Below are 12,751 nucleotides of genomic sequence, written 5' to 3'. Positions count from 1 at the left end.
TTATTGAAAAAATGTCACTTTCGCGAATTAAATTTATCTTTATGTAATATTTCTAAAAAAGAGTTTTTTCCTATCTTTATTATTTCATAATTTATCTTGTAATTAATCTATTTGATACAGATTGCATCAAATAGTATATATATATATATATATATATACACTTATATTTATAATTATTGTATACAGAGATAAACTAAAGAGACATTTTTTATGCCAGTATATATAAGAGAAAAATCATAAACTGAAAAACTAGCGTTTAGTTAGGCTTTTGTGATATACATTTCAATAAATTCTGTTTGTTTTTGATATGACTGTCGCGTGCAGAATATGAAAAATAAAAAAAACTCAGACACATATTCATATATATATATATTCGATTCAAACCGACAGAATGCAGCTGTACAGTTAGCAGCGATCTCATGGCCATTAATAATAAAAGAATGGAAGTGTTAATTTGATCAAAAAATAATTCTATTGTTTTTCATCTCTTCAAAATTCGCGAGATGAAATATATTTCGAGATATATTACACAACGAGAGGGAAAAAAGGGCTTTACAGAAATTACAAGAGAGAAATGTTTTCGAATATTTTTCAGGAATTGTATAGTGTGTCGCGGATGTACCATTAAGGTATCCGATTTAGGCAGTGGACGAAGCGCATACGCGGCGGATTATTTCCGTGTCGATGGACGTCCTCCATTACCGATTCGATGGATGGCATGGGAATCAATGTTAATGGTGAGTAACACACAATGAATGCTTACTGTATATTTAAGCGTTACATATTTTAGTTCTTCATCTCTCTCGATATTTTTTGCCTTCGGGGTATCACGAAATTTTGCGCTTGCGCGATACAAACCTCCGCGTGCGCTTTTACCGGAAGCTCTCGGTTTAGGCAAGCGCTTGCGCGTTATCGGCAATAAAGATCGCCGATGCGAAAAGAGAGTTCGATAGAATTATAGATAAAAATAGAGGATACATCAAATTGGCGCAAACGACTTTCTCTCATTCGCAAACGTTCGAGTGAAATAGAAAAGGGAGACAAACACAGGAACGCGTCGAGTCGTTTTGATTTCGAACACGCATGAGTTGGACGTATCATTTTGACGAACTACGGTTACGTATCCACGCGATGAAATTCGATTTCGTTCAAATACTTTTTTTTTTCGTTGTTTTTCACGCCCGGAAATAAAACTTATTCACTGTTACGCATCACGCACTGCCGCAAGTCACTGTTAATTTTTCGCTGTCCATTATAAATACATATCAAAATCACATCACAGCGAAGGAACGTCTTTCATAAATTTATATAGACTCGATAAAAATAACTGTTGGAAAGACCTATCCCGATCATCAAAGATCCTTTGCTGTCGTATTACATAACTAGCTATGAATAATTTAAAACTGTAGTTGATTATTATTCTTACTAATTTATTCTCATTACGCACGAATTGCATTCGAGATTGCTGTTTGATATATAGAAAATAAACTTTTTTCTCGAGTCAATGTCCAATATTTTTATCAAATTATAGAAGACACAGAATTTCATCTTTATTACCATGAAATGGAAATTAAATTTCGCATTTTATTTAGTATATCTTGTGCACTTTTAATTTCTCAATTGTCACGACCCCTTTAGAACTGTCGATCCGCGAAACCGCTCGATATCGATAGAGCCGTCTGCGGTCACATTGGTATTAGCGAATTGTACTTGCCCATTGTAACGCACAGTACGCGTCATTGAACTATAAAAGTACCGGACAAAATATGCGACACCACGTTTGGAAATTCATTTTCGATGTTGAGCGGCTTTTTTGGCTTAATCGCTCGACAATCCAAACACAATTGTTCCGTTTCTCATCGAATATGGCTAGTTTTCACTGGTGTTAAAACGTATATAACGATGGAAGATACTCACGTTTAATCTTCGCGAAAATTCGGGAAAATACATGCCAATTCGAACTCGGTAAAAGGAAAAAGCGAATTTTTTCCGTCGATACTTAAGAATATTACGCAGGCTCGCTGTGTCAGTGGAATATGTCCACGCTATAGTCAGACATTACAGGTGAATGAATGATAAAAGTTTTTATGCGAGCTATAATTTTAGTCGCATAAAATATTAATTTAAAGAATTGAAGATTTCAATCACTCAAAGAGAGAGATTAAAAAATTATACAACTAATTCACAAATATGCATAAGATTTTAACTGAATAATTCGTGAGTTATTCTCGGTAGATCTTTAAATATGTATATATGTATAATAATCAATCATTTAAATATACAAAGATAAAATGACAAATAAATATATAAATTCGATTATTTAATATTGCAAAATTTTTAAAATAAATATTTCTATGACACGATTATGCAAAAAGTTTGTAGATTATAATATTATATTATTATCTTTTTTATATGTATATTATTTTAATTTAATTTTAAATACGCTCTTTGTAACTAAAAGTATTTTTGTTAAATATTGGAAAATTAATTGTACATTAAGAATATAAATTTAATTTTAGTCTTTGTTAATTATATGTATATATAGAGAGATATATATCGACGATGTGTCTTTATCATTAACGGAAGTCCGAATCGTAACTGTATAATGGCAAATTAATATCAAAATGGTAATTTCGACGAAACAGAAATGAGGATGAGGAAATATAGTATCGAATAGCTAGTTGGCATCGTCGTTTCAAACTGACTGCGCCATTAATGTTTCATTATTGTCTATCATTTATCCAGCTTCCGCCATTGTACCGCGCTAATGAAACGACCTCGTTTCTACGCGCGAAATACCGCTTCAAGAATTATCCGGGATTATCGTCGATTTAATGGTTTTACGTCGGTCGTATCGACTTGCGATCGCGAAGATCATTCTCCATGGCAAAAAATGTTCGACGATCGCGCATGATACAAATCTTTAAGCCGATTATATACGGTTTAAGTTAAAAGAAAAATTTCTTATTTATTAATTTATTTTAGAATATTTAAGTATAGAAATGTAATAACATTTTTAGAAAAGAAGAACGCGCTCGTACTTTATACACTGACATATGCATTTTATTAACATTTATATAAGTATTATCTCATTGCTTTGCACAGATCGTTATTCATCTTCATTTGGCTTCAGTAATTTAAATTAACGTGAAAGTAATAATATGCACATATGATTGTGTATCACGCACTTCATAAATAATCGAATCATGTCTTAAGATCCTCTCGAGAATATACGCGAACTAAATTCTCTGCACGTATATGCAATTTTCTTAGCATATTACGATAACGTAATTTAAATACTAAAGTTGAAGTAATTTTGCATCAAGTATACAATAATTTATCGCAAATCAGTTCAAACTTGTGACGCTACTGTGAATCTTTCTGATTATTTTATTATTATTCTTCTGTATCAATTTTTTCCGTGATTTGATGGCTAATTTAAAGCACTTTTTCGCATTTTTTATTTTTTATGCCTATAAAAGTGAATAATTATATGTTTACATTTTTCATAATTAATATATATGAGAACAGAACTTTATCTGACAGGAGAGACATAGTTATATGATTGTATTGTATGCTGATTTTAATTAGAATTTATAGTTTACTAAAACTTTACCCTTGCCTGGCTCGGTGATATTTTATCATACAATTATTTTGCTTCACGGATCATACGCATGCCAATAGGAGCGGAAGGTACACACAGCCATCAATGTGAGGAAAAGAGTAAAACCGTGTAACTGCTTTACGGCTTTCTGCGAAGCTTGGGCGTAACTGAGTTACGTCAGTTGAACTTTAGGAAACTCGAAGGCGCATACAGTTTCCATAAATTACTCCTTCGCGTTCAAGCATTAGGTTTCTATGCCGAACAAGTCTTGCTTTTAATCATTTTTGCACTTTCCTAGAATCAGATAATAACTCTTGAATATATGTCACAAAAAAAATTGTATATATACACAATATATTGTAACGTCATATATATATATATATATACTTTTTAAATAATTAATTCTTATATATGGGGAGAGAAAAAAAAAGAGAAAAAAAATATGTACACATGTATATGATATACAGAAAACTATAGTATCAAATAATTATAGTTATCACTATACAAAGTTTCAAATTTTTTCATGGAATAAACTTATTCAATTATGTCAAAAGTGTAATAAAGTCTAAGTGTTCTTAAACTATGAATAATAAAAGCTGTTGTAACAAACATGCAGACGCGTAACAAACGAGCTTTTATGAACATTTCTTGGATGTGTTTACATTGCACAGGGAAGGCACACATGCAAGGGCGATGTCTGGGCGTTTGCCGTCACGCTGTGGGAAATTCTGACGTTCGCGCGAGAGCAACCTTTCGAGGAATTTCCGGATCATCGAATAGTGGAGAACGCGACTTATTTTTATCAGGAAGATGAGCGAAGGGTAAGTGCGCGCAAAGTAATTTTTCGACATCTTTACCTCAATGTGCCTGATGTACTTAATGTAATGAGCACACTGAGTAGATATTTGATTTTGCGTCGAGTGCATAGCCAAGTTTTCAGGGCTCTTTGAACGCCGACATTTACTACGTCTTTTAGACATTTGATTATCTTACCTTATAGGTTTTTGTAACCTTATTCTATTTTTTTTTTTACAAAATTTTTCCAAAATAATCTCAGCGCATTCCGTTTCTAAATATAGTAATTAAGGTTGTTGAAAAAGCACTGTTTAAATAAACACACATGCAGTATTAAATATGTAATTACAAAAATGAACCGCGAGTGTGCGAGTTTTCATGAAAATGGCATAACTACTTGCCTAAGTAATTCATTTAATGTAATAAATATTGCGTCGCGCTCGAGCCCCGTCGCGTTCATTTTCCCAACGTCGACAATGCTTCAAAATAACACGTACACTGTAAGAATTGTTATTGCGCTCTCTTGGTTTATGCGGGCTATAAATATTTATGATTAATTACGCAAAAATATTCTTTAAATTATGCTATCTGTCTCTCTCGTTTATTTTTATAATAACCGTATTAAATTATAACGAGTCGCATGATAATCTGTTCTCTATTTTGGTGTAACGCGAGAACACCATTTGCGTACTTAATACGTACCACTGCAAAATTTAATTTGCGATGTATATATGTACATGACTGATAACGTTGGAATCGACTTGTTTATTTTTACGCAGATGATACTACCCCTGCCAAAGAACTGCCCTAAAGAGATATACGACTTGATGCGTGAGTGCTGGCAAAGGAACGACGTCGACCGACCAAACTTCCGCGAGATCCATTTGTTTCTACAACGAAAAAATCTCGGATACAAACCCGGTGAGTCGAACGATACCTGATATAGAGAACTGGAAGGCTGGAATCTTATCCGGCTTTCTATGATTGGCGAGTTAAACGGCAATTGGTGGAACTGCCCCTCATCGACCAAGCTAGACCAAGTCAGACCAAGTTAGTATCTAGGGTGACGGTCCATAAATTGTCTATAACGGACGTGTATCGGTTGTGATGGCCCGTGATCGTATGCGTCCACCGTGTCGATGATCTAGATCATCAACTATGTTATCTATACGTGCAAAGAAAAGGCGTCGAAACTGATCGCGTCCAGAACTTTTCACGATTATCGCAATCATCAAATTCTTTTTGGTCGTCATTACGTATCGCTATGAACAGCGCTGTGAATTTAATCGACAATGTGAATCGCACAAATCATTATCGCCAGCACCTGTGTGCAAACTGCAAAGAGACATTATCTGTATAAAGGTTAAAAAATTGCATTTTTTAAATAATTCTTTTGCAATCGAAACTGCAGATCGTAAAATGGATCGACATCATCTATCTTGCCGATGTACGTATTATTTAACGATGCGCAAAGCTTGACAATCGCCGTAGAATATTAATTTTTTATACTTTTTTTTTTTTTTTAATCTGCGAAGTATTAATTTTTTTCAGATATATCGTATGTGGCATTTATTATTGAACATAGTTAATTTATGTTATTCTACACGTTTGCTCAACGTAATAAGTATTCGATCCGGCAATTGTCTTCACGGACACGATTTCTTTTCTCGTTCAGTTTATATCGGCGGTTATGCTGTCTGCAAAAGTTACGCGTCCAAACCGGGTAACCCCTCGATAATGATACCGAGTATCTGCGGTGGCAGCCGCGCTATCCACGCTTGTGCAATCGAAATGGATAGATTATGATTTTGATCCGCACCATTCGATACGAAATGGAACGTTACTAGTGTCGACAATACACGAGGAGCACGTTCGATAAATCGCACATACGCTGCTCCGAAATTGATACTGTCAGCAAACAAGCTTATGATATTCCCGCCGTAACGACACTCGCGTCACGTTCGGGATATACGTGGATTGTACTCGAAAATCGCGCATTGTACGTAACATTTCTGACGAAAATAACATAGTCCATTCTAAACTCTGACCCTCGAAAAAAAATGGTTTCTTTATCCGGGGTCGGAGTCTTTGCGAGTTTCACGTGGGATTACGTTATCCGTTTTCGAGCCTTTTGTATGTCAGTTCCATAGACATGTTTACGAAGAAAATTGGTTTGTCCAAATATACATAGATCTATATATTATATATACGTATATACATATATACTATTTGTAATAAAGTTAAGCAAGTTGTTGTTTTTAGCAAAGCGAAATCTATTGCGAGTGTATACGACTGAGTCGATAATATTGATCAATGTATTTTCGGTGACATTTGATGTAAGTAACTTATACTGTTTTATTCCCAAAAGCTATCGTTCGAGAAGACAAATGTAAAGACAGACTAATTATTCGTTCATTCGTTTTACCGTTTAATTACACGACCAATATCTTTCTTTCCAATTGACTCGAACGACTCGCGACGAGCTTCTTTTTAACTTTTTAATTGAACATTTACCACAGTGGCGTGCGGAAGGAATTATACAAACGTCGCTTTAAGGAGCTTATAAATGCACAAAGAATTATAAAATGAGTTTAAGAGGAACGTTCTGTAAAATTAATCAGACCGTTGCGCCGTACAAGAAGCATTTTTCGGTAGAGTTTGGGAAAAGGAATAATCTTAAGCCGCGAGTTTGCGTTAAGTTTCCTTAAACTACTATTAAGCTTAAGATGCGCTTAGCCCAAGTGCATAAATGTTTGACAATACCATTAGAGATTGCAGTATAAATTCATATAGAGTGTGTAAAGAATGTTAAAGGATTAATTGACACGATGTAAATTATTAGATTATTCTACGACTGGCGTTCTATTGTCGGCCGTATCGCATAATCGTTTTGGGGTCGTTAACTCTATCGATTCGCAAAACTTGTCGCCTGTGTCCCGTTGCTCGGCAAAAGCCACAAGTTGGATGCATCGTGATTTTACAGAGAAAAAAAGGAGACGCACATGTGACCTGACGTTAAGTTTATAGCGTGGAATAGAGATGGGCGATTTACCCGGTAAATGTTTTTGCTTGAATTGACATGCATAAAATCCGTTCGGCTTTTTACATGTATATAAAAAGTCTACAGGCTATAAACATTTTATGGAGAAAACTTAATTATTTTTGCATTTCTTGATGATCGATTTTATGTGATTATTATTTATTCTTTTTTTATTACTCTGAACAGATACGTATATTCCAGTAGTAAAATACATTTCCAGGTAAATGGCTATCGTTAATACGAAATAATGAAAGACTTCTATACTTGTTAGAGTGATTCTGTATGAAATGTGTAGCGAAAGAAAAAGATAAATAGCTGTGCAAATCGTGACGGAGATATCCCGTGATGTTCGAAAAATTGTATGTCACATAAATCCCGTTGTTCTAGACATTTAGCTCCGTACAGGCTAAGAGACTCATGCTCGTGATTTGTAAGATAATTAAAAGTAGAAGCGATGACTGTGTATGATTATATAATTATGCAAAAGGAGACCCACGTTCTTTTATCATCGCTTTTTTTTTTTTTAAACTTTAAAATTTATTTAAGAAAATGAAAAAAATTAATAAGATTATAATATCATTTTTGTTAATTCAAGATAAATACATTTGAATTCATTGATAAATATTTTTTGCTTCATATTCTCTTTTTCTAATAATAATTTTATTCTTTTTGTCGTTGCTTTTATCAAAATATGCAATAACAGATATAACTTTTTCTTAAATTTTATTATTAATGAGTTATTACATGCAAGTTTTTATATTTATCTAAATATTAGAATTATTTAGTCATTCTCAAATCTTGTCTCGTTCCTTATTTAAACATTACTTAGATTGCCAATTTAAAAAATCAGTATTTGAATTAAGGTCTTACGGTTAAATATTTAAATCTCTATAGTGATCAATGATATGAAAATAAATGACAAATCAAGGAGCTTTTACACGATTTTTTTGTTCTATTATCGTATGATTAATTGTGAAAATGAGAAATCTATAACATTGTCTATGTGACATGATGTTGATAAAATTTAATATATAAAATTAAGAACAATAACTTAAGAACAACTGCCATTGCGTTAGCGAAACGAGTGTATTCAAGTGATATCCATCGCGACCTTAATCCGAGGCCCAGCGATCAGTCTTTTATGAATTATCTCGATTCTTTATATACACATGTTCTTAACTTTCTCAAATGTCCACTGTGAATAATATGATCAACCAAAAAATCCAAACGTTCGTTCCTGCAGGACTTGCGGATGTATCTTCTACAAGACCGATGTATATAACCACTTGAAAAAAAATAAATATATTAATATAGTGGTAATTTTAGAGAAGCTTCCTGCACGATCGAACGTAAATACGGACTACATATTTCTTCCTACAAAAAGAATCGTGCAAAACTAGAAATATTTGCGTATATAACTTTTTGTATTAATCGCTTTTATTTTAGAGAAAAAATTATGTAAAATAAGTAGATAGTTGATATTTAACAAAAATGTGACGACTTATTTTATACAACGAGAAAGCATGCTTTAAATATGTCATAATCACACATATCTTTTGGGTCTTTCACAATCATCGGGAACATATCGTACACATATCGTCACCGTTTAATTTGAGGGTGATTAATTTTATCGAGTAGTCCGCAAATAACAGTTCTTTCTGTAGGAAGTACTCTGCTGAATATTCGAAAAAAAATCATAAGTGTGAAAAAATCATCGTAGATTATTACGTAACCGAATCAACTCCGCCGACTATTTATTCTCATCGTAGCGGAAATCTATTAAGCTCTCTGACGAAAGAAGACAATTTGTACAATTTTTAATAACGAGATTCTAATTGTTGTAAACGCATCGACTCCGATTTAGTATCATACGTTTCTTCGAATGAGCGTATCGGCGAGATGATCGAGAGTGGATCAAGCCGCTAAAAAAGTTTCATTGCAAAATTCTCTCACTGTAATATAGTCTCTTAAATTGCACATGTGCATTTTGATATAATTACATTTGCAAATTTTTAATAAACTGTTTTGAGGAAAATATTTCGCAAAAAATTTGAATAACGAGATTTTTCTTAAACTACATATCCGACGACGAAATGTCTCTGTTAGTCGTCTAGTGCATAATGCAACTCAATGCATCGGCACTTTGGAAAAGACAATATTGCAAAATGCGCTTCGACAGTTGTACGAAATACCATTCAATGAGAGGAGAACTTTACCATTTCTCCGGCGAACGAAAAAGATTTACACAATTTATTCGGGCATTGCTCGAGCGTATCCATACATTCGCTGCAGTCTGAGAGAAAGAGATTTTCGTTGAACAACGCATTCTCTCTCTTTTCTCACTGGCTCAAACGAGCTCTATTTTTCATGCGTACGCAACCAATGGCAGCGGCCCGATCGCGCGCTCGCCTCTCGCCGTTAGACGCAAACAAAAGTCGAAACTCGGACGTTCCGAATACACGCGGATTCCGCGTTTGCCGATGGAATTTAATATCTGCTGCCTTCGTTACGAAACACGCGCGCTATGCTTTTTTTCGCCCTTTTCCACTCTCAGTCCTGCTCCTGCTCCTGCTCCCTCACTATTCATTCTTTGCGCTCGTTTCTCAATGTGATCGAGGTATCCGGCCGAGAGACACGATCTTTGCTTAAAATACACGATAGAACCAAACAAATTGAAAAAAGCATCAAATCGAATTAAATTCTTCCATCGCGTATACATTGCCGTTACTCGAATGCACCGCTCGCTGATTTGGAGTTTTTTGATCTCTGTTGAGTTATATTTGCACATTCGTGCGAACAACATTTATGAAACAAAACTAGTGGCGATTTGCTTTTTAAGAATTTTTTTATAAATACTTTTATTAAGAAACAAAAATCTATGCTACGTCATGCAAAATTTATTAAGCTAGGTTTTTTTAAATTTATAATCTGCAAACTTAATATTTTATTAATTTCTATTATTTTTTCTTTATAAAACATTTGCGTAAGTTTGGAATCATAATATCATGCTTGTTATTATTAGATAATTTATTATTATTATTATAAAAAATATATAGATATATATAATTATTATTATATATAATTATTAGATAAGTAATGTGTTGATTATCTAAAATATAGTTTTTTGAAGCTTTTATATTGTGGGATATAAAACGATGCTTCGATTGATTTTACGCGTACAGAGAAGAGCATGTCAGCGTATATCTCTAGTTCACACTCATCGATCATATTACCATTGTCTATCGAATAATTTAAGTAGAAAGCGTGCTTTTTCCCTTTCTCTCTCTCGGCGCACGTTAGCCTTTAGACAAATAAATGTCGTCATTCCAAACTGCTGGACACGCACGAAATGGCGCACGCCAATCTCTGCGTGCAAATATAAACGACGAAATGGGTTGTAAATATAAGCAAACTGTGCAAAGCGGCTAGTGCAGGGCCAGTTATCTATTGTTATCGGCGGACATATTGACTATTGTACGCGGTCAAACACACCTACCTACCTACCTACCCCAACTCTATCCCAGCCAGCTGTTCTCTCTTTCTCTCTCTCTCTCTCTCTCTCTCTCTCTCTCTCTCTCTCTCTCTCTCTCTCTCTCTCTCTCTCTCTCTCTTCTATCTCTTTCTCTCTCTCTCTCTCTCTCTCTCTTTCCTTGCGACCCTGTATAAATGTCACGCACCTGTATTTAATACGTTTGTACATAGCGATTCGTTTTCAATAAATATTCAACGCTTTGATTTTTGTTCGATTGTTTATGGACTCTTGCAACCATCATCCAGTACTTCATTGATATTCGAAGCACGATTGTGTGTGAAACTAAGGTAAGTGCATTAGTTATAATACGTGTCCACTTGCAAACGTCAAGTTACCTTATCAGCGATATGCATGAGAAAATTATCATGTAATCTTCTATAATACACGCGTGCCATAAATTCATTTGCATCCACATGCGTGCAAATATAACGTTACATTTTAATATAATATAATCCTGGATTTTTTTAGTTATCTTTCAAAATTATATTCACTCTGGAAAAAATTTTCTATGGTAGAAATGTAATATAAACTAAGTAAGGTATTTACCGACGCACATGCGCCAGTGATATTTCCAGCGATTCTTCCAAAATACGTCGCTATGGTGTAAATTATATCTGCAGACGCAACCTTTCCATTATCTCGAGGTATTCGTTCTTATTTTCTCTTATTTCTTTTCCCTTTCCACGCCCCTTTAATTTAAACGGGTTGCATGCTCGAGTTTCTCGATTCGTCGAGGCATTCTCTTTTTTTTTTTTTTTCCGGTGAAAACATCCTTTAATTAAGTCGCTCAAATTCATTACCGTTACACTGACGTAAGTACGAGATGCGATGTAGCTATTGTTTCGTTAAATTCCCTTACAAAGATTCTCTTGACAATATCGTCAAATTACGAGTTTGTTACATATTTGTCATTTACGATTCGGCCGGAATTAAAATAACGCTTTCTTTCGACAAGTCATTCCGAAAGTTCTTCGATGAATTGCCCGCGCCGTGCGTATTGTCAAAATTTCGTATTGAAAAATATTCGTAGTCGCTTCGAACAACTTTAAATCAATCAAATCAACGCAACGATCTCTATTGGATTCAACGTCAATAGCACAATATCTCGTTTTTTTCTAACTGCGTTGGCGGATCAGTGTCTCGATGGGAATATACGATAAATCATTACTTTCTCTCGTGCAACCCTGTCATCGTAAACTTTTTACCGAGCGGTTAATGAAAACGAATTGCGTTTCGAACTATCGGCGTAATCGATTCCTTGCGACGACACGCACCGAGCGAGATCGCCGAGATCGGACAAAGAGCCACGACAGAGTGCGTGTATAATTTGAATTCCGGTTGTGCGCCATGTAGTTATTTCTTCGAACAGTTCCTTATCGAGATGGCATCACGATGGATTTGCACGATGTGACTGGGCATCTGATAAAAGTCCAGCGGAGCGAATGAGCCAAGGCACTTCGATACTTGTATCGCGTGTGCTTTGCAACCCCACATCGCGAGGGAAAACTAAGGGGTGAGAGATGCGAAAAGGCTCGTGATCATGCCGATGTTAATCCGATGCGAAACACCTCGCCCGCGCCTTCCAAATATTTTCCCGTTCAATCAGATTATGTACGAAAGGATGCTCATTTTCAAGTAATTTGATCATTTTGAGATCTGTAAGGTAAATAAAAGGCTGCTCCTGAAATGATGAAAACGAATTTGTTATACTATTGTATTTTTATATACATTTATATTTTTGCAAACATACAGGGTATTTAAAAAGTAACTATACACTCAT

The 12,751-nt window shown here is 34.6% G+C and overlaps 1 protein-coding gene across 3 annotated transcripts in view; it reads left to right on the top strand.

The window, feature by feature from the left end:
* Ddr (discoidin domain-containing receptor 2) overlaps positions 1–11,011 on the top strand; it is a 179,264-nt gene extending 168,253 nt beyond the window's left edge. For all 3 annotated transcript variants that reach the window (XM_072909085.1, XM_072909076.1, XM_072909096.1), the window contains 3 exons: positions 596–737; positions 4,276–4,425; positions 5,179–11,011. In XM_072909085.1, coding sequence (XP_072765186.1) covers positions 596–737; positions 4,276–4,425; positions 5,179–5,340 — 454 coding nt within the window. In that variant the 3' untranslated portion in view covers positions 5,341–11,011. The remainder of the gene's footprint in view (positions 1–595; positions 738–4,275; positions 4,426–5,178) is intronic.
* The last annotated feature ends 1,740 nt before the right edge of the window (positions 11,012–12,751 follow it).

This window comes from Anoplolepis gracilipes, chromosome 2, assembly GCF_047496725.1.
Source record: "Anoplolepis gracilipes chromosome 2, ASM4749672v1, whole genome shotgun sequence".
NCBI classification, from domain to species: Eukaryota; Metazoa; Arthropoda; class Insecta; order Hymenoptera; family Formicidae; genus Anoplolepis; species Anoplolepis gracilipes.
The sequence above is the reverse complement of the archived record's forward strand: the minus strand, read 5'-3'. Positions and strand labels throughout refer to the sequence as shown.